Source organism: Cibotium barometz, chromosome 60, assembly GCF_041138505.1.
Source record: "Cibotium barometz isolate CiBa-2024 chromosome 60, ASM4113850v1, whole genome shotgun sequence".
Classification (NCBI taxonomy): Eukaryota; Viridiplantae; Streptophyta; class Polypodiopsida; order Cyatheales; family Cibotiaceae; genus Cibotium; species Cibotium barometz.
In genome coordinates, this window is record NC_141105.1 from 27,480,947 (window position 1) to 27,503,739 (window position 22,793).

General features: G+C 48.2%; 1 protein-coding gene across 1 annotated transcript in view; it reads right to left on the reverse strand.

The window, feature by feature from the left end:
- Positions 1–1,476: 1,476 nt before the first annotated feature.
- The window catches only part of LOC147605195 (uncharacterized), a 204,783-nt gene continuing 183,466 nt past the window's right edge, over positions 1,477–22,793 (reverse strand). The window contains exons 43-46 of the mRNA XM_086794295.1: positions 13,163–13,337; positions 12,652–12,971; positions 2,046–2,423; positions 1,477–1,934 (exon numbers count right to left, since the gene is read on the reverse strand). Of these exons, the coding sequence (XP_086650421.1) occupies positions 1,596–1,934; positions 2,046–2,423; positions 12,652–12,971; positions 13,163–13,337 (1,212 nt within the window). The 3' untranslated portion in view covers positions 1,477–1,595. The remainder of the gene's footprint in view (positions 1,935–2,045; positions 2,424–12,651; positions 12,972–13,162; positions 13,338–22,793) is intronic.

The following is a 22,793-nucleotide window of genomic DNA, read 5'->3' on the forward strand; positions in this document are numbered from 1 at the left end:
TCTCTTTGTATGATTTTATTTCACTTATGAGAAGTCTCTTTAAATCTGAGAGACAAAAGATAGAGAAGTCTCTTTAAATCTGAGAAGTCTCTTTAAATCTGAGAGACAAAAGATAGTATCTTTCTCATAAAGAGAATGTGGGGGAGAGGGAGAAGCAAGCAAACACACACACACAAGAGAGAGCAAGACACAAGAGAGAGATGGATAGCTGAATTTTTTTCTTCTCTACTCAACCAACATAACATAAAGATAAGAATACATAATATATGGGTTAGTACTCAATTATTACAACATACAAGAGTCCGTCCATAATGTGAACCCGACTAAATGAGCTGGCGCTATAACTATGCCAGTCTCTAGTAATCCAAAATGGCTGTCACACAGCTTGTCATCCCACTGGCCGTATATCACCCATAATCTCACCAACCATGCCAGTCGTGTAGATGCGGAAGCTATCACCCAGGTGGGTCATCAATGTCCACCGTAGCACTAGTTGAGCTCGATATCTCAACACTCCCCCTTGAGCTCAACTCCACACACTGCACTCCAAGTAAGCTCCTAAACCTATGGAGCTTCTTTGTGCCCAATGCCTTCGTGAAGACGTCAGCCACCTGATCCTCTGTGCTGACATATACCAGATCTACATCTCTTGCTAGAACCTTCTCCCTCACAAAGTGATAATGCATCTCAATGTGCTTCGTTCTAGCATGATATACTGGGTTATTGGCTAATTGTATGCTGCTCATGTTGTCACAATATATGACAACTGTTCTATCCACGGGCTCTCCCATGTCACCAAGTAGCTTCTGAAACCAAGCTACCTCACAAGCTGCCATAGCAGTACCCCTGTACTCTGCCTTTGTACTCAACAAGGCAACTGTTGACTCTCCAACTCACAGTAGCACTCCCAAATGAGAACATAAAACCACTGGTAGATCTCAACATCTCACCGTTGTGGTGTTTATACCATTCCATGTTTTGTTGCTGCTACTGTAATGCCTATACTGCCGTTGTTGTGAGCCTCTACCAGCTGGTTTGTGTTTGTTGTCCATTCAACCATGGTTACTACCTGAGGTATCATCTTAATATCTCTCCATGGCTCTTGCACCTTTCCTCCACGGGGGCTTTCAGTCTTGCTAGTTACACCACTAGGGACCTCAGCTTGCCGATGTTTTGACGTTCACCCAGAAAAAAACAGCTCTAAAGTGCTGCTAAGAGGCGTAAGTACAATTTCTGGCACCACTGTGGATCTTGGACACTACAGGCCCCCATGTACTCTACCTATGCTTCATTGGATGTAATGGAAAAAAACTATGTGGATTTATTTATTTTTTGTTATTGAGTACTAACCATAAACTTAAACAGATTTTGCTACTGTACTCAGCCACTATGGGCCACCCGCATCAAGCAAACTTGCTGGCTCATCAGCCATTTCTGCTGTCCATTGCAACCAAGAGTGTAAATAAAAACAGCTCATTTACAGAGAAAAAAGATCTTTATTGTGGAACACAAATAACAAAAAATAGAAGTACAAAGGTTAATTAAATGGGTTTTTGCAAATATAATGGGTCATGGAAATCATATTTTTGTACATTTTACTCGTCTAGTTGAGACAAAAGTGCGACCCCTCGCTTTATCCAATGCTCTTGAGGTTTGTCTGAGGGAAGCTTCACTTCCATCACAAAATTAGTAGAATGTCCTGTGGTAGAAAGGATGCCACGGCGATCGCTTGTTTTGTACACGGGACAAAGGTAATGAGGGTAGTGCTCAAACATAGAAATTTCACGAGGGATAAGCCACATTATGGGGCATGGACAGTACAGAACTTTTGGCTCTGATTCACCTAGTATGCTTTTGGAGTAGTCCCATCTTGCTCCTTCGATAAACAATCCCCTGACATATACTCCGATCTCTGGCGTGATCGAGCACATTTCCTGCTCAAGCATCATAGAGCCAAGTAAAGTTCTCATTATATAGACGCCCATCATATATTATATTGGCAATGAAATAAACACATGGTTTTTAAGGGATGGAAAAACACTTACAGGATCTTGCATTATCTTAAACTCAAAGTCAATCATATCTATAGGAACTTTCTTGCTGCGGGCGAAATTCTGCTTTGCTCCAGTTAGAAAGGACTGGGTGAAGAAAAATCCAGACAACCAGTAGACGGCAGGAGTTCCATTCACTAACCACTCCTGGAAAAACTCGAGTCTTTCAATCAGATCTGTGATGTAACTAGATAGAGGCTTTCGAGAGGGATATGACTTGGCTGCCCACATGGCAGGAATTTTCCCCTGTACAAGACTTTTGCCTAGCTGCTCTAGGTCTGCACTTAGGACTATGAATCCTTTCACTGCCTTTTGGAGTTCTTTCAAGCTAGATCTGATGACACCAAGCAGCCTGTTGAACCTTTGCAATTCCTGAAACCTCAGCATTGCTCCAGTCAGGGACTTGGATTTTCTAAAGCATATAAAGTAGACACTTTCTAGCAATGCATAATCTTATGCTTCATATTTTGTATGTGTGTGAGAGAGAAAAAGAAATGAAGTAATACTAACATCTACAAAAGACTCCAAGTGTCTATGAGACCATAAGTGAAACAATGATACCATGATATATTGAGCCAAGGAAAAAGTAACCGAGAGAAAAGGAAAAATGACTATCCCTACTGTATACAGAGGTGATATCAGCATGTGACCCTATATGGGACAAACTAGCTATGATCAACTAATAAAGATATTTAAATGTGATATCATTATTTATTGTGTATGAGGAATATCTAGTAGCATGCAACGTTGGGCCACACCTCTGCCTATCATTATGGCAGTGTTAAAAACCCTACCCTCAAAAATAATTTGTGGACTAGATTGAGTGAGCCAAGCAATAGCACCCCAAGTAACATAAACGATCTCTCTCCTCAATCTGCTCATAAGCTAAGCTATAGAGTTCCAAATCTTCTGAGCAGCTCTACACCCCCATATGCAATGTTACACTCTCTCATAAGCTACCGGGCATCTGGGGCAGGCAGGGTCTCTTCCAAAAATAGCCCTTTACTGATTAATAGGGAGGCCACCATGTAAGAATAACCAAAAGAAGTGGGAGATCTGTCTCCTCCTTTATGAATGCCAAAATCTCTTTTGAATCAATGGGGTGATGTCATAACTCTCCCAGTGCGGCTTGATTGTAGGAGTCCTTTGATTGGCTGCATCAATCCACTCCCACTCACCAATGAAGATATCTTATAGGACATCCACCATACAACCATAAGCACCAAGATCCATGGGTCACAATATCAGCAGAGGGTCAACATGCCAGTGCTTTCGTGAGTGACTAACTACTTCCATTGGATGAAAGTGCTAGCAATAATCTCATGTGTGTCACATTTTAACACATTTCAACAATCTCCATCTTGCGATGGATTTTGTAGTTGGATTACCCCAGAATAGTAGGGGTCATGATTCAATATGGATCGTAATTGATCGAGTGACGAAGATCACCCATCGGATGTAAGCACAAAGGTGATCCAATTCGTGACTCTTTAACGATGACTTGGTAGGGATAAATCTAGTACTGGTGGTATAGGACGCCAAGGACTTTGCACGTGGAGCCATGTCTCGGATGCTACTATCCGCCTCTGCTCGGGGGTGAGCTTGAATGGCTCTGTGGTTAGGCGGTGAGCTAGATGCCAATGTCTACATGTTTCCTTGCTGAATTGCAGGGTTTGTTAGCCTGGGGGCCTTTACAACTGTGTGTCCGTGTCTTGAGTTGTGACACACTCTCTCCTGGTAGTAGTTGCAATTTCCCTAGCTCATGGAGAAGGCGGTCCACATAGTTACTAGGTCGGAAGGTGCAGAGGAGGTAGCCCTCAAGGTGGCCCACTCCACAAGTGGTCACTGATTGAACCAACTGAACCATTTGTTTGAAGAGCCTTCCAGAGTAGACAAAAAAAGTACCAAGGTGTCCTCCCGCTCAATGCCTTAGCTCTTGCACATAGAAATGAACCACTAGACGTGGTCATCTACATCTTCAACAGTGGATCTTTTGAAGGTGGGAAGCTTGATATTTACCTGGCCAAACGTTGTGAAAAGGGGTTCCCGGCCAAGAGGGTTGCCTAGGCCTCCAACATTGTTACCAAAGGTGGGATTACCAAGATTGGCAGCCATGGGGAAGGGTGGAAGGGGATCCTAGGAGGTACGTAACTGAACCTCTTTCGGCTATCATAGCGTATTGAGAGGGGACTCTTGACTGGGCTGACCGGGGCTAGCACGGGAGCATGTATTGGGCATACAAAGGACACGTAGACAAGAGGACACAAGGATAAAAGTACACAAGGTGAGTCAACAGGACTTCAATTTTCGAGAGTCCCACCGTTGGTTGCCCGGCACACTAAAGTGGTGGTTCTTCTTTGGACACACTGTCTGGAGTCCTTGACACTCATGACACAATCTAGCACTTTAAACAGACTTGAATGCAAGCATAGTAAAATGACAAGAATACTGTAAACAGTACTTGTATTACTTCCAAGAAGCTGTTACATGCCCTTCATTGCACTTTAAACAGACTTGAATGTAAGCATAGTACAATGACAAGAATACTGTAAACATTACTTGTATTACTTCCAAGAAGGTGTTACATGCCCTTCATTGCATTGTGCATTACCAGCACTGATCGCACAACACAGGACGGAACGACACAGTACCTAAAGGACTCAATGAACAAGATGAGATGACAATGACGATCCGCAGGATGAGCTGAGAACTCATTTTGATGGTTCCTGTTGGAGGCACTAGAGTTGGTGGAGTTTGAGACATCAGTGGCATCTCCTATCTTTGGCAAATATCCATTGGGGTGACAGTGGGGCCTTCAATGCCGGTGTGTGCACCTCCCATGTACTTGTCGATGGTGCGCTTCAGGAGATCCGTTGCTAGATGGTCCACTGTATGGTCCAGCCGGGACGGTCCAGCTGGGATGGTCTAGAGTAGGTACCCTTGGTGGCTACAGAATCCATTTGCTATGACCCTCACGAAGTGATCTCTATAGAACTGCACCTTTAACTTTTAAGGGTAGCTGGGTGCTGCGACAGGCAAGCCATGTGGTGTGGTTTGTAGGCTGAGGAGATCTGACTGCTTGATCCCATTATTATCCCGATGGGTAAGGCGGAGGGAGGGGGCGTCTAAACTGTATTGAAAGGGTGGTAGACAATCTATCTGGAGCCCTTGGGTGAGGAAAACAACTGGTGACCCTAGCATAATATATCCCTCTGAGAGAGAGCTAGAGAGAGAGAGAGAGAGAAAGAAAGAAAGAAAGAAAGAAAGAAAGATTTTATTAACGTCTTCCAAAAGACCGAACTCGGCCTATGAGACAAATCAGTGTACCTGTGTGGGGTATCCTCTGTCATCCCAACAAAATGAAAAAGTACTGAACTAAAAAGCTGAATCTGGGTGTGCAATAAGTACAATGAGTGGGGAAGGGGATGGAGCTCTACTACTAGGAGAATGCAAAGCTATATGCATGGAGTATACAATCATGATATGCAACCTAGCTAGCTCCATCCTGGACCATATTGGGGGTATAAAATGGTATACATCAATGAAGGGGGTGTCCACAGCTCCCTGAAGAACATGATTGGGTTTGCTCTGAAGCGAGCCAGTCGCTCCGCACCCTCTCTTTGAAACTGAGCTCTGATCTCTGTCATATCTCTCTGGTATAGGCGTGGTGTCCGGAAGCCAGGTGTCCTCTGTCTCCTGCGGGCTCTGAGTGTCTCTGCTCTCTGGAGAGTAATTCCCTGTTGTGTAGGGGTTGGGAGTGGGGTGGATCTCTGAAAAAATGTAGTAATCTGTGTCTGTCGTCCCCCCTTTGGAGCTGTCTGATCTTGTAATGATGTCTCTCTGTGACGCTGTATGTCTAGAATGAATCTCCCCAGTATGCGCTGGTCTGCTGCCTCAAAGATCTGGCGTAGGGAATGTGGCTCTCTGAATAAAATGGGATATCTCTCTCTGATGGCTGTATATGCTCTGCATCTGCATACATAATGCTCCTCACTCTCCACCTCCTCTCTGCACAATCTGCATACCCTCTCCTCTCGGGGGATCAGTGCTGCTCTACCAGTCTCGATCTCCAATCGATGTGATGAGACTCTAAGCTGACCAATAGCTATTCGGGAGCCGTGTGGTAAAAAGCCCTCCATGTATCTAGGCCTCTATAGATCCATCATCAGTGATACTCATGAAGTGATCTCTGTAGTATAGCATCTTCGGTGGAAGAGGCTGTGTAGGCGATATCCATGTCTCTCGTGTATAGAGCTGCCATAGGTCCTGTCTCAATACTCTGTTCCTCTCACTATGAGAGAGACGGATATGTGGTGCATCCCTGTCATACTGGAATGGTGGTAGATGATCCATGTCTAGGCCATGCTGTGAGAACCAATGTGTGACCTGTGCATACCATGATCCTCTGTCTCCTGCCTCAATCAGTTGTTTAGATGCCTCAAAAGCTTTGTATGACAATCTGTCTCGTGGCATCTCTCTGAATCTGTCTAGCAGGCATATAGTCTGGAATATGGCCTCTACCATCATAGGAGGCGCAGCAAACTCTGCTCGGATAATGTCATGAGGTACTGATGGTTTGCTGCGTATCATGCGTGCCATCATGAGGGCCTGTGGTCTCTCTATCTGTGTCCACCAATGGGTAGCAAGGCCTAGCGCCCATGCCGCTGCTCCATACATCAGTGCCGGTGTGACTAATGTGTCAAATAGCCACCCCTTCGTCCGGGGCTCCTGAAAATGCGCCTGGTGGCACTGTCTCTCTAGCATAGCCAATGCTGCATATCCCTGTGTCAATCTAGCTCTGGCTGCTGAACCCATGGTGAAGCCCGTGGCTACTGCAGAGAAGGTAACCCCTAGGTACACGTATGATGCCACCACCTCCACCTGGCGTCCTGCGAGAGTGAATGTCAGCTTACTCCTGCCGTGTCTCGATGTATGAAAGACCATAACCTTGGTTTTCCCAAGGTTCACAGTAAGACCCCTCTGTGTGCAGAAATCATCGAGTGCATGTAGATGCTGCTGTAGACCTCCTGGAGACTCAGACACTAATACAATATCATCAGCACAAAGCATAATATGTACTGAGGTACCTGCTAGATCAACTCCATCTCCGCCTCCCCGTGTAATGAAGTCAGCCACCTCATCAATGTATAACCCAAATAGCGTGGGGGAAAGTGGGCATCCTTGCTTCACACCAATGGTGCTAGCAACCTCACTTTACAACAGGATATCGCCCATGAAGAGGATTTCCTTGGAAGTACAGATGCGGGTTATGAGCCCTGCAAAGTCGTCGACGATGCGGGAGCATATTAACAAGCTGTAGGCTCTTCAGCAGGAAGTTCTTCAGGTTAGGAAGGAGATATCGTCAGAGGACATGGCCATAACGTTGCTGTCACATTTGCCCTCTTCGTACTCAGCATTTTACTCCTCTTTGATTACCAGTGGCAGGCTCAGCACCATCACGTGGGAGGAGCTTGTGCCCATGGTCCTGGACCAGGAGGAATGATTCACGAACCCTCCTCAAAGTGGAGGTTCGGAGGCCTTAACTGGCCAACGGTCGAAAGGCCGTAACTTGGGCAAAGGGAAGGCTTCATCGGAGAAGTCTTCTGAGAAGAAGTCCGACGCTGACCGTGAGAAACCGAAGGCAGAGAGGACCTGTAATGATTGTGGCGAGAAAGGCCACTATTGGAGGCAGTGTCCCAAGCGGAAGACCGAGAAGGGTGAAGATTCCTCAGTAGCAATCATGAAGACTCCAACTTTTGTGCACCTGGAGGTGATGGACACCGATGCTTCATTTTCTTTAGGCAAGAAGGAGATTGGAGGACTCTTCGCAACGGATACTCGGGAGTGGATTCTCGATAGTGGTGCTTCCAGGCACATGACTCCTTCCCGTTCCGGTTTACAGGATCTCTGCAGGCTTTCTGGTCATATTCTTACTGGTGATACATCCACTATCCCAGTTCACAATGAGGGAAGGATGGAGATAGTTCCCGATGGCAGAGGGGGGAAGCATTCCTCCCAGGTGTTGTATGTTCTGGCACTTGGTTTTCATCTGTTGTCAGTGCATTAGGTTTGCAAGACTGGCGTACGGGTGGAGTTTGATGAGCATTTTGTTGCTCTCCGGGACAAAGCAACAGGCCAAGTGGTTTGGGAAGGTGGAGCGGAGAATGGAGTTTACAGGCTTTCAGCACTCTCTCTCCCAGGTCCTCAGGATTGTGATGAGTGGCAGTCTGGTAATGGCCACTTAAGTGTGGATATGCTGCAGGTGCGGGCTTTCCGAGACCAGGTGGTGGATAGCTTGCCAGTAGATGGCAGCAGTTGGCAGGAACTTTCCAGTACTGATGTTGGTAGTTCTTGTGTTCGTGAGTCAGAGGAAGCTGAACAGGTCACTTATGCTCTGATGTCTCGTAGTGTTTGGGACATAGAACCTCCAGTAGATGAGGATGTTCTTTCCACGAGGACCTTTCGGAAAGCCAGGCAGGTGGCAGGTGATTACTTGCAGAAGGAGGTGGTTTCTCCAAGCTTTGTGGTTCCGGATTCAGAGGAGGTGGTTGACAGGTTTCATCAGGTTTCCAGGACTTGTTTGTGCACCGTAACAGGTGTTGATCCTTGTGAGCAGTGTGATGTCTCTGTGACTCAGAAGCTGAATGGCTCATTGATCTGGTTGATGGACACCAGTTTGGACGAGAGCTTCCTGATGAGGCAGTTGAGCTCATGGTTGCAGATGTCTCTTTGGGAGGCAAGATTGCGTTTCCTGTGGTTTCTGCGGCATGCGAAGGATCATGGACTCTTGTACACAGGAGGGGGATTGTTGGATGGAGTCCGACTCCACGGTTGGAGTGACTCGGTTTGGGGAGGAGATCCGGACACGAGGAGATCTACTTATGGCCCAGTAGCCTTTTTACGGAGCAGGAGGAGGTTACATTGCAGGTTTGGGCTTCCACTGGAGGAACCCATTGTCATCCAAAGGCACTTTGTTCGTGAACAGATCGTTTGCTGATGACATCTTGCTGGAGTTCTGTTCGACGGAGGACAGTATGGTGGACCTCTTCACGAAGTCGCTCTCTCAGGATTTGCTCAGGCGGCACCCCAGCTCCCAGTGGTTGGTTTCACAGCCAGGAGCTGAGAGGGGGTGTTAGAAGTCATCTCCTGTCTAGATTTATACACCAGGGCCTTTGTTGTGGGTGTGCCCGCCCTTATGAGGTGTTTTATCATTTTTCCCCACTCTCCGTATTTTTCCCCTATTTTTTCCCATTTTTCTAGTGGTTGGGAGGGCTGCCAGAGGATGCCAGGAGCACTCCAGTGCTGGCCGACTGCATACACATGAGTCGTGGGCTACTGGACTGCTGGTTGACTGCAGTTTCTCAGTCGTGGGCACTTTTCTGCTGCCCGACTGCATTTATGCAGTCGTGGACATTTTTCAACAGTCGTGGGCACTTCCTATGCTTGCCGACTGCTCTCCCAGGGGCATATATATAGGCCCCTAGCCCCCACACCATATTTGTATCATTTCTCGGGATCTTCTTGTGTATATAGAGCAGAGTTACACGCCTACATCTCTCTCTCTCTTGTGCTGTTCTTCTGCCTGCGTTTTTTGCTCGTGTTCCCAGATTTGGTCATCATCTTCGTTGTGTATTCTGACACACCTCTCGTGGTACTGTGTCAAATGCCTTGCGGAAATCCACAAAGCAGCAATAGAGCTTTCTCTTCCTCACTCTGGCCTGATCAATCATACATCTCAAAGTGAATACATGGTCAGTGGTAGAGAAAGCTCTCCTGAAGCCTGCCTGCCCTGATGAGCGTAAACCTGCTCGCTCAGCATATAAGCTAAGCTCTTGCTCCAACACTGCACCATAGAGTTTGGCCAACACGTGGCCAACCATAACCGTCCTGTAGTTGCTCGGATCGAGCATATCCCTTGTTTTGTGGATCGGCACAATGGTGTGCATCGTCCACTCCGCAGGCAAACCCTCTGCTAGTGCCCTGTTAAACAGGTGTGCAAGAAAAGGAGCCAAAGAATCTACTGCATATATGAGATGCTCACCTTGTAGGCCCATATGGTCAGCGGCCCGTCCATGCTGTAGGCGGCGGATAGCTTCCTTTACCATCGAGTGGGTAAAGAAGCTAGCTATGGTAGGTCGAGGCTCCTGTGTGGCTGAGGTATAGGTGGCTGCTGTGGGGCGTGGTATAGGCCCTCTGCATATGTGTGCCATGTCTGTGGGTCTGCAATGGGTGTCGGTGTCCGGGGCTCTTTGAAGTGCCGCCATGAGATAGGGCTATCTCTACTCATGAAGAAAGAAAGAGAGAGAGAGAGAGAGAAAGAAAGAAAGAAAGAAAGAAAGATATATTAAGCGTCTACTAAAGACCCAATGGGCCTATGAGACCAAAGTGGTACAATAATGTCCATGGCATATCTCATCATGGAATGGAAAATAAAACAGAATGAAAACATAAATATAGCTATCTCACTGGGGTGATACAAAACTGTCCATGGAAACTCGTCATGGAATACTAAGAACATAAAAACATGGGAGTAACATCAGCTCCGAGTAGATGGTATACCACTCTCCAAAATGTCAAGCATGGGGTTGACGAGTATGGCCGAGAGGTCTCCCTCAGCTATGTCACGTGGAAAGGTAGCTCGATGGCGGTGGAGCATGTCCTGGATCTGGAGCTGATGAGGTGATCGTGGCCGACGGGGGGGTTAAGGGCGTCGGGCACGTTGGAGTGCAGAGGCTGGGTCCGAGGTAACTCCTCTCGGGCAAGGTAGGTCCAGAGCAGCTCGTGGAGGGTCCACAAGATCCACTATGTCGGTGTCCTCCACCTCCTGGGTCCGGAAGAAACTGGTGATGGTTGGTTGCCGAGGGAGGGGGCGGGGTGGCTAGGGCCTGTCTCAAGAAGGTGTCCCTGTGTCTGCGGAGCTCAAGCAGGAAGAGGCCCAGGCAACGCTGGTCCTGGAAGTCAATGATCCTGGAGAGTGGACCGAATCCCTCACGAAATAGACAGTGAAACCTCCCGCGGATCTCATAGTATACTGGGCAGCGGCATATGTAATGCTCCTCCGTCTCAACCTCTGTGTGGCATAGTCGGCAGATCCTCTCCTCTCTGAGTGTCCGTACGAGCTTCCCGGCTCTGAAGATGCGCTCAGCTCTACCTGTCTCCACTCTGAGGCGGTGGGAAGAAACCCGTATCTGACCAATCGCAATCCACATGGCATGGGACATGTGAACACTCAAGTAGCCCCGCTGCTGGATGAATCCATCCTCAGTGAGTGTGAGGAAGTGGTCTCTTCGTGGGGAGCTCCGGGGGTGTGATATATATTCCCTGTGAGAATCTCGCTCAAGCCTCTTGGATTCGACCACAACATGCCATTGCAGTTCCATACTGCTAACCTCAAGTGTTTGATCTCATAGACCCCACGTCCCTATTTTGGGATGGTGCTTAGTGATAATGACCCTACCATCTCTGTAGATAGCCCACTTGGCTGGTCTACGGGCCTCATGAATTGTCACCATCGCCTCACGTTGGTGTGCCACTTGTGCTGGGGTGAGATCATCTCCCATGTACACTTGTGTGCCCTTGAGGGCAGCCCGCTTGTCTAAGAAGGCCTGTCTACTTGTGGCATCAGGGAATCTAATGATGAGGGGCCACTCTCGTGTCATATCCTTGTCTGCCTTCCATGTATCTGCAAAGGGGGGGGGGGGGGGGATCCCATCCACTCCTGGCATCTGGCAAAGTGTCATGGCATCCTCCCTGGGGGAAGCCCCTGCACTCACACATGGAGGGCCCTATCCTTCCTTCGTTTCTCCTCCTCGAGAGTCTTATGTATGATGTTATGATGCTCTGTGGGGGTTTGTGCTTCTTCACCACCTCCACCCAATCTTTCTTAGTGGTCTGTAGTTCTTCCCGCAGCTTATAAGTTATCACTCGCAGCTTTCAACTGCTCCAAGTCAGTCCTTAGACCCTCCTGAATATTCAGCTCCCCTTCCTCCACTGTATGGTCCTTGACCGTAGCCTTTAGGGTTTCCATTTCTGCCCAGAGTTCCCCTATCACTGGGGCAGCCTCTGGCATTCCTTGTTGTTGCAGCTGGGTCTCTTTCAACATCTGAATCACCTCCTCCTGGTGGTTCACCTGTGCTGCCAATTCTTCAATGTTGTTGTTCTTGCCCTGCATCTCCTTGCGGAGGCCTTCCAACTGTTTTTCATGGTGGTTCAGGACCTTGTCCAGCACCTTCTTCTGTTCCCCCAACAACTTCTTGGTGTTGTCCTCCACTGTCTTGATGTATGCCTCCAGCTCCTGTAGATTCATTGTGGCTATTTCCCCCTAAGAGAGAGAGAGAATTTCCTCTATGGTATCAGCACAAGTCATAAGAGAGAATTCATCCCTTCCATGGATGAGGCTGATTCGCATGACGGCTCTATTTGTTTTATAGGGGTTGAGGGCACTTCTTCACTCTAGCATGTTGGCCTTGTGGCCCCACTTTCTTCCTTGAGCTTTATGTAGGCCAGTGGCCTTTGTACATTGTTTCTTCAATACAACTCCTTGTTACGGGAAAAAGAGAGAGAGAGAGAGAGAGAGAGAGAGAGAGAGAGAGAGAGAGACCTGACATAGCACTGTATTCATTGACTCAAAGTACGTGACTGGATATTTAGATTGTGCAGCATCTATATCAAAGTCATTTGGGATCTTTCCCATGATATCGTTACATATTCCTAGAATGATATCTTCAGTAGAAGTTTGAACTCCACTTGAAGAGCTGACACTTTCCATGCCTGATGGCTGTACAAGTACTAGAGATGTGAGAAGAATGGATGTTTCATTCAGATCCTTGGTAATATTGGCATTCTCATGAAAGCCAAAAATTTCAGGCTGTTGCAGTGGTGGCAATTTCTTGATAAACTCTAGGAAGGTCTCGTAGTTTCCTGCAATTACAAAAAAAAGTTGATCAGATCTACTTTAACCTTAGGCTCTTTATTACGTGCTTTTCCTTATAGCTTGAGGCTCCTCTTTATTACATGCTTTTCCTTATATCTTGAGGCTCCTCTGACTTCCCTAAAAGATTTCTTTTGGCAAGGCAAAAAATGTAACAAAGAGCTTTGCCACGTGAACTTACCATCAGGAGGCGTGACATAAAGTCCACTTTCAGATAAAGCAAAATCATCATCATGTATTTTTTCACAATAAAGGCTTTCAAGGATGGTTTTGAGGGTTCTTCTATCATGATCATCTGTTACTCTGCCACCGTAGTTGCATTCTGCTGTGAGGTAATTGAGTGCTTTGTAGGGAATCTGCATCAAGAGCATCCCAAAAAAAGTGACTTTTTATCAAGCGGAAATAATGTCAATAGAAATGGATGCAGTTGGAGATTGATAATATATGAATTTGGATAAGAATTTAGTTTATTATTATTATTATTTTCAAGACAAGATCCTTCTATTATCCAAAAGAAGGGAACATGTGGAATGCCTTGGCACACCACAACCCCTTCTTGGCTTCTTGTTGTGTCTTCAAAGTTCCTCAATATCCTTCCTGAGTTGGAGCCGAGTTCTTTCCTCACTTTGAGATTTTTGGCTCACTTTGAGTGCCTCGAGCTCTCACTTCAGCTGAGCCACCAGGTCATCCAGAGGTGTCGCCGTGATGTATAGAGCCCACACCATGCTCAAATGTGAGACGTGCACTTTCTAGTTGGGAGGCTTGCTCTTGGAATTCCAACAAGGTGGTTGGTGTCGGCCAATTCTCTCGAATCTTCTGTTTTTGACAAGGCTTGTGTTATCCATTGACCCACCGTGAAGTTGCCAGGGTAAGTCGGTAGGTGCACCACCAACACTGTGGTTTGTGTCATGAGTTCTAACACACTCTCCCCTGGTAGGAGTTGCAGCTTCCCTAGCTCCTAGAGAAGGTGGTCCTCATAGTTACTAGGACCGAAGGTGCGGAGGAAGGGGTTCTTAGGGTGGCAAAGTCCCGAAAGCTGACTGAACCACTTGTCTGCAAATCCTTCCAAAGTAGACGGAAAGAGTACCAAGAAGGCATCCTCCCACTCAAGACCTCGACTCTTGCACATAGAGATGAACCACCAGATGTGGTCATCTACATCTTCAACGGTGGATCCTCTGAAGGTGGGAAGCTTGACATTTACCCAGCCCAACACTGTGGAGAGGTGCCTGGCAAAATTAGAAAAATAGTCAATGAAACGTGGAGAAAGCTTGGTGACGATCTGTTGGAAGGTGGCCAGAGCATTGCACATCCCAAAGGGCATCTTGTTGTAGCTGTAGGTACCCCATTGTGTGACGAAAGCTGTCTTGGGGCGGTCGTCTGGGTTGTACCCGCTAAACCCATCCATAAAGTTGTATAGGGCATGCCCGGCAACATCCTCCAAAACTTGATCCATGAACAGGAGGGGGAATCCATCCTTGATGGTTGCTTTGTTAAGAGACCAGAAGTCCACGCAGACATGGATCTTGTTGGGGTCTTTTCTTGGGAGAGATGACCATGGGGGAAAGCCATTTGGAGTGTTCCACTGAGGAGATGATTTGGGTGTCCTCCATCTTTTCCAGCTCCACCTTGAGAGCCTCTGCATACTTTGGGTTCAGCTTGTAGGCCCGCCCACGAATGGGTCGAGTTCCCTCCTGGAGAGGTATGATGTGAACACCAATGTCAGCTACTAGAACACCTTCGAAGTCCTTGTATGTCCAGGCGGAGATATCCTTATAAGATTGGAAGAAGGTGGAACCTTGCTCAAGTAGGGTGGGGTGATCCCACAGCCAAGAGGCTAACAAGATGGGACGAGGCTCTTATGAAGTGCTTTGAATTCCTGGATGGGATCTTGGCAAGATGGAAGGCTAAGTGGTTCCCATGTCTAGCTACTTCTTCAGAGAGGAAAGTGGGGTTGTGAGCTGGCCGGTGGTAAATTGGGAAGGTGCTGTAGTGGTCTTCCGTTCAGGACTTAGGACACTCCCCCACGGGAAACATTGGTGCTTCCTCAGACACCTGTGGTGGTTCTCTCTTTTGGGTCAGTGGGGAAGTGGTTGGGTGCTTGTTAGCCTTGTGGGAGAGAGATTTGACCATCTTGCGCCCGTTGTGGCGACCCGTGATGGGTTCACCTAGCCCTACAGCCTCCTAGTGCTTGGAGGAAGAGATGGTGGAGTCGCTTGGTACCTCTGTGATGTCCACCATGCAGGTTGTCAGGCCTTTTGCCGCTTTGAGCTAGTCAAGTAGTTCCGAATCATCAGTTCTACCATCCACTATGAGAGTGGAGAAATCTCATTCAAGGATGCCAAAAACAAAGAAGTAGTGGCTTCATAAAGGACTACTAGACCCAGGTTACAACTAGTAAAGGGTATCAAGTTACTAAAGCGTCTTAAGAAGAATCGAAGGGTGCTTATAGTAAAATTTAATAAGGCAGAGAAAGATACTATAGGAAGTGAACTTGATTGACTATAGGACTACAAAGATCTCTTCTCGGAGGAGCTTACCTAAATGCCTCCACATAGGGAAATTGACCATGAGATTGAGCTTGTTCATGGAGGATAACCTGTGGCAAAAAGTGTGTGAAAACATACCCAAAAGAGTATTTTACCCAACCCAAAAAGGGTTATTTTGGCTATTTTTATTTTACCTTTATTTGCTGGCTGACAGCCTCTGTTGGCCGACCAGCACCCTCCCTTTCTATATATAGGAACGGCATCTTCATTCAGTCAACACAAGCGAGCACCTCCTCTATCATCGCCAACTTTTGAGGCACCATCAGGCCGCCTACAACAGGTGTAAGCCGCCTCCTTTGCTACTGGTGCAGGTCGCCTATGACTGGTGCAACCTGCTACTTCCTCTGCTGGACTCATCACCTACATCAAGGCTGTCTACTGAGTTTCTCCATCGCTCACATCAGAGGACTGTTCTCCGTTTTCTATCATTGCCTACTTCAGGACTGATCTCAGCGTTTCTACATCAGGAGTACTTCTACGCTTACATCAGCCCTACATCAGGCATATATCGGCGTTTACATCAGGCTTACTACGTTTTTTGGACAACAGCCCTCTCTGCTCCTTCGGAGTCTCACATAGAGCTCCTGTACTAGATTTCTTTTTTTTTTTTAGAAAGGAGACTTCTATTAAGTATGAAAATTTTTTACAAAATCGAGATTTCACACCAAGAAAGGTGGAGATCTCAACCAATCAGGAGCCCTGTGCTGCCAATAGGGTCCCGAGTGAGAGGACGTGAAAAAGATACCAATGTCCCACTCTCTCATAAACTGGCCGCGCTTCCTCTCCCGCAGCTCTCGAAGATCCCTGGATTCTGGCCCAGGTAGCCATGATGGTGTGAATAATATCACTCCAAATCCTGCAAAGACACTGAGAAACAAGAACTGGAGTACCCTCAATGGCCTCAGTGCATCTAGCCTTCCAGATATTCCAGGCTGAGATGCTAGCAATAATCTCCCAAGAGCTGTCTAACCTCTGTGCCGGAGGGACAAAGTGTGAAAGTGGCAAATCCTGAAGACAACATTGCCGAGCAACTCCTTGCCTAACCATAATGGCCAAGCTCCTGTCAGTCCCCTCGAACCTCAGCTGAGGCCCAGACTGTGTCAACCAAATGATAGAACCAAAAGAAATGATAGCATCTCTCTTAATCCTACCAAAGAGGTGTGCAATCGCAGACCAAACCCTCTGTGCTTCCCTGCATTCCCATAAACAATGGTAAACTGACTCCAAAACTCCTGCACATCTATGGCATGTTGGGCAAGCACCAGTAACTGACCTCCACTGATTGGTGGCCAGACCACCATGAAGAGAAACCCAGATAAAGGAGGAAATTTGTGGCTTCCTATAAGAATGCCACATTCTCTGCCAAAAAACCCTCTGAATGTCAGTCGAAATGCCGTAAGATTCCCAATGGGGTTTAAGAGTAGGGACACTCTGAATGTGTCCCAAGATAGGATGTCTGGCATTCCGCACCGTATAACTGAAAAAAGGCATGCTTTTCAAGGGGTTACAAGCATCCTTCCACACCCACTCACCGGGGTGCCAATGCAAATGTCTGACAGGGTAGCCACCATACAACCAAAGGCTAACACTCTCTGTGATCATCCCGGGGGGGGGGGGGGGGGGGGTCAACAAAGACGTGCTTTCCTAACCTGCCAACGACTTTGACTGGACGAATCTGGGGGCCCTCAATAAGGTCCTGCACGTCACATCTCTCCAACTGCCATCCATCCTGTACAGAAAAAAAGACCGGTACATCATCCTCCCTAGGCAAGGAGAGACCCATAACCTGAAGAGGAACACCTGTCCCAGAAAAAACCCCAAACCAAGAATGATGACGGTCTTCCAAAAAAGATCCAGTAATCCAGTGGTTGGGAATGGCTGCATCAATCTGTGCAATCCTCTGACTAGAGCCTCTCAAATGCTGCGTGAGATCCAATCTCTGTACCTCGGTGAGGTTGTGAAATCTCTTTCAAGCCAACACTGTGGGGCAAAGGGTCTCTCAACCAGCCCAAAGAATATGCATAGCTGCCCCAAGAGGCCTACCATGCACATCTAAGATCAAATCATTCCACAGAATGGGCTGCCGGTTAACTTCCTCCGCTGAACGCGGGGGGATGTGTACCAAAAAAATCCTCAGGCAGTCCCAGGCCCGTTGGAGGGACCTAACCAGGGGGGATGAAGGGGAGCGGTGAACTGCATCCGAAAAAATAAAGCGTGAGCTGAGAGTCGAGTCACCTCCGCGAACAAGGACACACTTCGTGATCTGCTGCATGAGAAAGTCCTTCCACGGCTCAGTGCCTGGAAGAAAGCCCCTAACAACCAGCTTACACAGCAAAGCCTTACATTGCACCTCAGGGTCAATGATATTCAATCCCCCTTTTTGCTTAGGCCTGATAATGGTTTCCCAAGCAACTCTAGCCTTGGTTTGTGCATTTCCATCAAGCCCTGAACAAAGAAAGTTCTGAATAAGGCGACGAAGCTGGCCAATGCAGCCCTTATGAAAAATCTAGCACGAAGCGATAAACCAAGTCGTGGCTAGCAAAACTTGGTTAACCACCAAAGCTCTAGGGCCAAGTCGAGCTTCCTCCTACTCCAGTGACGAAGTTCTTTTAATGCTTAAGAGCACTGGAGCAAACTGTTGTGCAGGGGAGATGTCAACGCCCACCCGACAACCAAGGTATTTGGCAGAGCATCCTCTCTCAATCCAAGTAAAACCAACATCTGTACCCCAATTTGCAAGAGGAGAATCACTGATCCAAAAACCAACTGACTTATGCCAATTGATAGAAGCTCCTATTGCCAAACAAAAGGCCTCCAAGGCTGTCCGGAAAGCACATAAACAAGCATGTGAAGCCTCAAGGAACAACGCCGTATCATCTGCTAACTCAGAGTCCAAAAACTCTTCCTCCGTACATAAAGGCAGCCTGAGACCCACAACACCAGGGGCAGCCCGAAGAAACTTGCTCATAGCCTCAGCTACAATGAGGTACAGTAAAGGGGCGAGGGGATAGCCCTGCCTCACTGAACGGGTATCCCTGGCTGCCTGTGCCATAGTAAATCTTCCTCGCGGAGTCGTAAATGTAATCCCCAGGTACACATATGAGTCTACCACCTCTACCTGTCCTCCTGCTAGTGTGAAGATGGCCTGTCGTCGAACCGCCGGCCCTGAGGTGTGGAAAATCATGGCCTTGGTTTTCCCAAGGTTCACTGTAAGCCCCCTCTGTGTGCAGAAGTCATCGAGTGCATGGAGATGGTGCCATAGTCCCATCTGCGACTCAGAGACCAGAATAATATCATATGCATATAGTAAAATGTGGACTCTGGTACCTAAGATGTCTACCCCGTCCCCACCACCGTGACCAATGAAGTCAGCCACCTCATCAATGTATAGCCCAAATAGTGTAGGAGAGAGTGGGCATCCTTGCTTCACACCTATGGTGCTAGCAATAACATCAGATAGCCCCCCGGGGCATCGTATGTGCCCGAAGACCTGCTCATATAAAGCATAGATGCCCCAAACCATCTCTGATGGGATCCCCGATGACTGTAGGCGCTGGAAGAGTCTCTCTCGTGGCATCGTGTCAAATGCTTTGCGGAAATCCACAAAGCAGCAGTATAATTCTTCTCCCACGCCCTAGCCTAGTCAATCAGACATCTCAGAGTGAATATATGGTCAGTAGTGGAGAAAGCTCGTCGGAATCCAGCCTGCCCTGGTGCTCGCAGTCCCTCCTTCTCTGCATATGAGCTCAACTCTGCCTCGAGCACTGCGCCATAAATGTATGACCAATCATGATAGTCCTGTAGTTGCTGGGGTCTAGCATGTCTCCCGCTTTGTGGAGAGGCACAATGGTGTGCATAGTCCACTCAGTTGGTAGACCCTCCACTAGTGCCCTATTAAAGAGGTGAGCAACAAAGGGTCCTAGTGTGTCAGCTGCATAAATAAGATGCTCACTCTGTATACCTGTGTGGTCAGCTGATCTCCCATGCTGTAATTAACCGGCGGATAGCTCTCTCTACCATCGAGGCGGTTAAGAAAGTAGAGGTGGTAGGGCGAGATTCCTCTGGCTGTGGTATGGGCGGCTGCTGAGGGATATGGTAGAGGCTCTTTGCATATGTGAGCGGTGCTGAACTGAAATGTGAGAGTGAAGGACAAGATAGCATGATCCATTGCTATTCCAACCGGCCTAGTGCCTGCCATAAAATCCTGAAAAGAGGGAATGAGACTGGGCTGAGCCATAACATAGTCCACTGTACTAGCACCATGCCGATGTGGAAAGCTAGTGAAACCGCCCAATGTCGGGAATCTCTGTAGGCCATTCAGGATGGCCAATCCATGTGCAGTCCCCATGTCTATCAAATACCGCCCATACACTGTATGTTCCTCATTCTGTGAGAGTCTAGATAGGCCCATATCCCTAACATCAAGCTCCCTCAACATCTCCTCTGAGGTATCATAAAATACTGTATGGGCGGTCCTGGCATTGAAGTCCCCAAGGAGAATGATGTCACCATCCTTGGAGAACTCCCAAATGTCATCATCCAAAATAGAGAAGGGAGACTGCCCGCTAGGTGATGCATACACTCATGTACTAGGAGCAAAATAGCATATAGCAATGTAGAGATATCTGCCCGTCTCTGGCCTTAGTCTAACCCACATGTACCTAGCTTGCTCATCTCTGCGGACTATATGTATCAGTGGCTGTAGCTCCTCTCTAAACAATACTGCCACTCCTCCCGAGCCCCGTCCTCTATGCTCTGAACGAGTCTCCTGTCTACAAGCTGTCTCCCATCGGTATCCACTAACATGTGGCATGGACTGTCCAGGAGCCTGATGCGTCTCACAGTAGAAGATGATGTCCCTCCCAGTGAAACTATCCTCAAAAGCCCCTACATCAAGGTGTAGAGATCCATTACAATTCCAAGTAGCAACTTTGAGTGTAGTCCCATAGGTCTCGCGCCGTCATGAAGAGCGCCTCTCCATAATCACCACTCTACCATCTCTATAGAAGGCCACTTTCCCTTTCTCTCAGGCTGCCCTTATCTCGGGCATAACTTCTTTCATGTGGGCAAGTTGCGAGAGTGTGAGGTCATCTCCAAGAAATATTCCCGTCTTCTTGAGTGTAGGACGTCTCTTCAAGAAGTCCTTCTTCGCTTCCATGGAGGGGAAACGAATGATAAGTGCTCTCTCCTTAGAAGATTCGCCACTACCTTCTCTCTTCTTTCCCACTCTCCATGCCTTTGTGTGCGTGGCTTCAATGCCCATCATAGAGAAGAGCTCCTTGGTTTCCCCTTCCACATCATCACGGTCTTTTAGACCGGACACTCGTTCGTACATGTAAGGCCCGGGTCTTCCTCCTTTGCTCCTCTTCAAGGGTCACGTTGATGATGGTGGGAGTGGGGATGGGTGGCGATTCTTTACCTTTCCCTTTCTTGGCGACCTCGATCCATTTCTCCGCCTCGTCCATCTTCTTTTGTGTCTTTGTGATCACCTCCACCCATGAAGATGTCTTCTCTTTATGTCCTCTCGAATGATCCTCATTTGTTCCTTGATGGTATTCAGCTCTTCAATAAAGGAGGGCTGAAATTTTCCATCCTCAAGCTTGCTTTTTGAAGTGGCTTCCAACTCCTTTTTGAGGGCTGAGATTTCAGCCGCTTGACTTTTAACATGCAATTTGGCCTCCACTAGTTCCTCCTTTAAGGCTGAAATCTCAGCCTCTTGCTTGGAAGATCTCTCTTCAAGCTCTTGGATTTTGTCAAATCCCTTCTCGAGTTTGGAGAGGCGGTTTATGATTGCGGTAACGGAAGAGTCGACCATCTTCTTGTTTTCTTTGATAATTGTGCCGAGCTTGTCCTACACCTTCACGAGCTCCTCTTTAAACCCGGTCTTGGCCATGACTTTTTGCATAACTTCCCACAGCCAATGGACTGAAAATTAATCCATGACACCAGCGCGAAACAGCAGCAAAACAGGGAGGGGGGGGTTTCAAGGGTGGTTGGGAAGAGGGAAGCGGAGGGACGGACCAGCCCAGACAGGCGAACAACGAAGAGGGAGAGGGGGAGAGAGAGAGGGAGGCGGAGGGACGGACCAGCCCAGGCGGGCGAACATCGAAGAGGGAGAGGGGGAGAGAGAGAGAGAGAGAGAGAGAGCAGGGCAAGGTGGCGCAGAAAGCGGAGGAGGGGAGGGGAAGCGGATTGAGCGGGGGAAAAGCGAAGAGAGAGAGGCAGGGTGGGGCGGCAAAAGCGAAGCAGGGCAGGGCGGCGCACGGGCGAAGGGGGGCAAGGCGGCAAAAGCGAAGCAGGGCAAGGCGGCCCAGAGGCGAAGGGGGGCAAGGCAGCGCAGAATGTTGCTGCCTTGGGGGCCTGAGGAAGGGTGGGCGGGAAGAGCGAGGCAGAGGAACGGGCCAGCATAGCAAGCCAGCCCAAGCGAGAGAGGGTGCAGTGAACAGCGAAGCGAACAGTGAAGCGAAGAGAGAGAGAGAGGTAGGAGAGAGGGCGGCGAACATCGAAGCGAACAGAGAGAGAGGGAGAGAGAGGCGGGAGAGAGGGCGGCGAACAGCGAAGCGAACAGAGGTGGGAGAGGCGGGAGAGAGGGCGGCGAACAACGAAGCGAACAGAGGCGGGAGAGAGGGGGGTGAAGAGAGAGAGAGAGGCGGGAGAGAGGGCGGTGAACAGCGAAGCGAAGAGAGAGAGAGAGGCAGCAGAGAGGGCGGCGAACAGTGAAGCGAAGAGAGAGAGAGAGAGAGAGAGAGAGAGAGAGAGAAAGATATATTAACGTCTACGAGAGGCCAAAGTCGGCCTATGAGACAAAAAATAATACAACTCTGTTCTTCCGGTCATCGGAAGAAAAGAAACAAAAGAAAAAGTGTGCATGTGTCTGGATACAATTGTGAATCATCATGGATCGGTGGAGCCCATATACAAACAATGTAAGGGGGGGTGGGGATGTGGATAGAGTGCTAAGGCAAGATGCATCTCTATATGCTGAAGGGGTGGTACAAGCATGCTATGCAGATCTCTGTCTAACTCCATCCAGTGCCATAAGAGGGATATAAGATATCATACATCGCCGATGCTGAGGCTGTGAATGGCATGAACATGTACCCTGAGTCTGAATGAAAGCGAGCTAGCCTCTCCTGTGTCTCCATTTGGTGTCTCATTCGGATAGCTGCTATCTCTCGGTGACGGAGTCGGGGTGCTCTATGTCCAGTCTGTCTAGGTCTCCTCCTGGCTCTCAATTCCTCTGCTCTCTGTGCGGTCACCCCA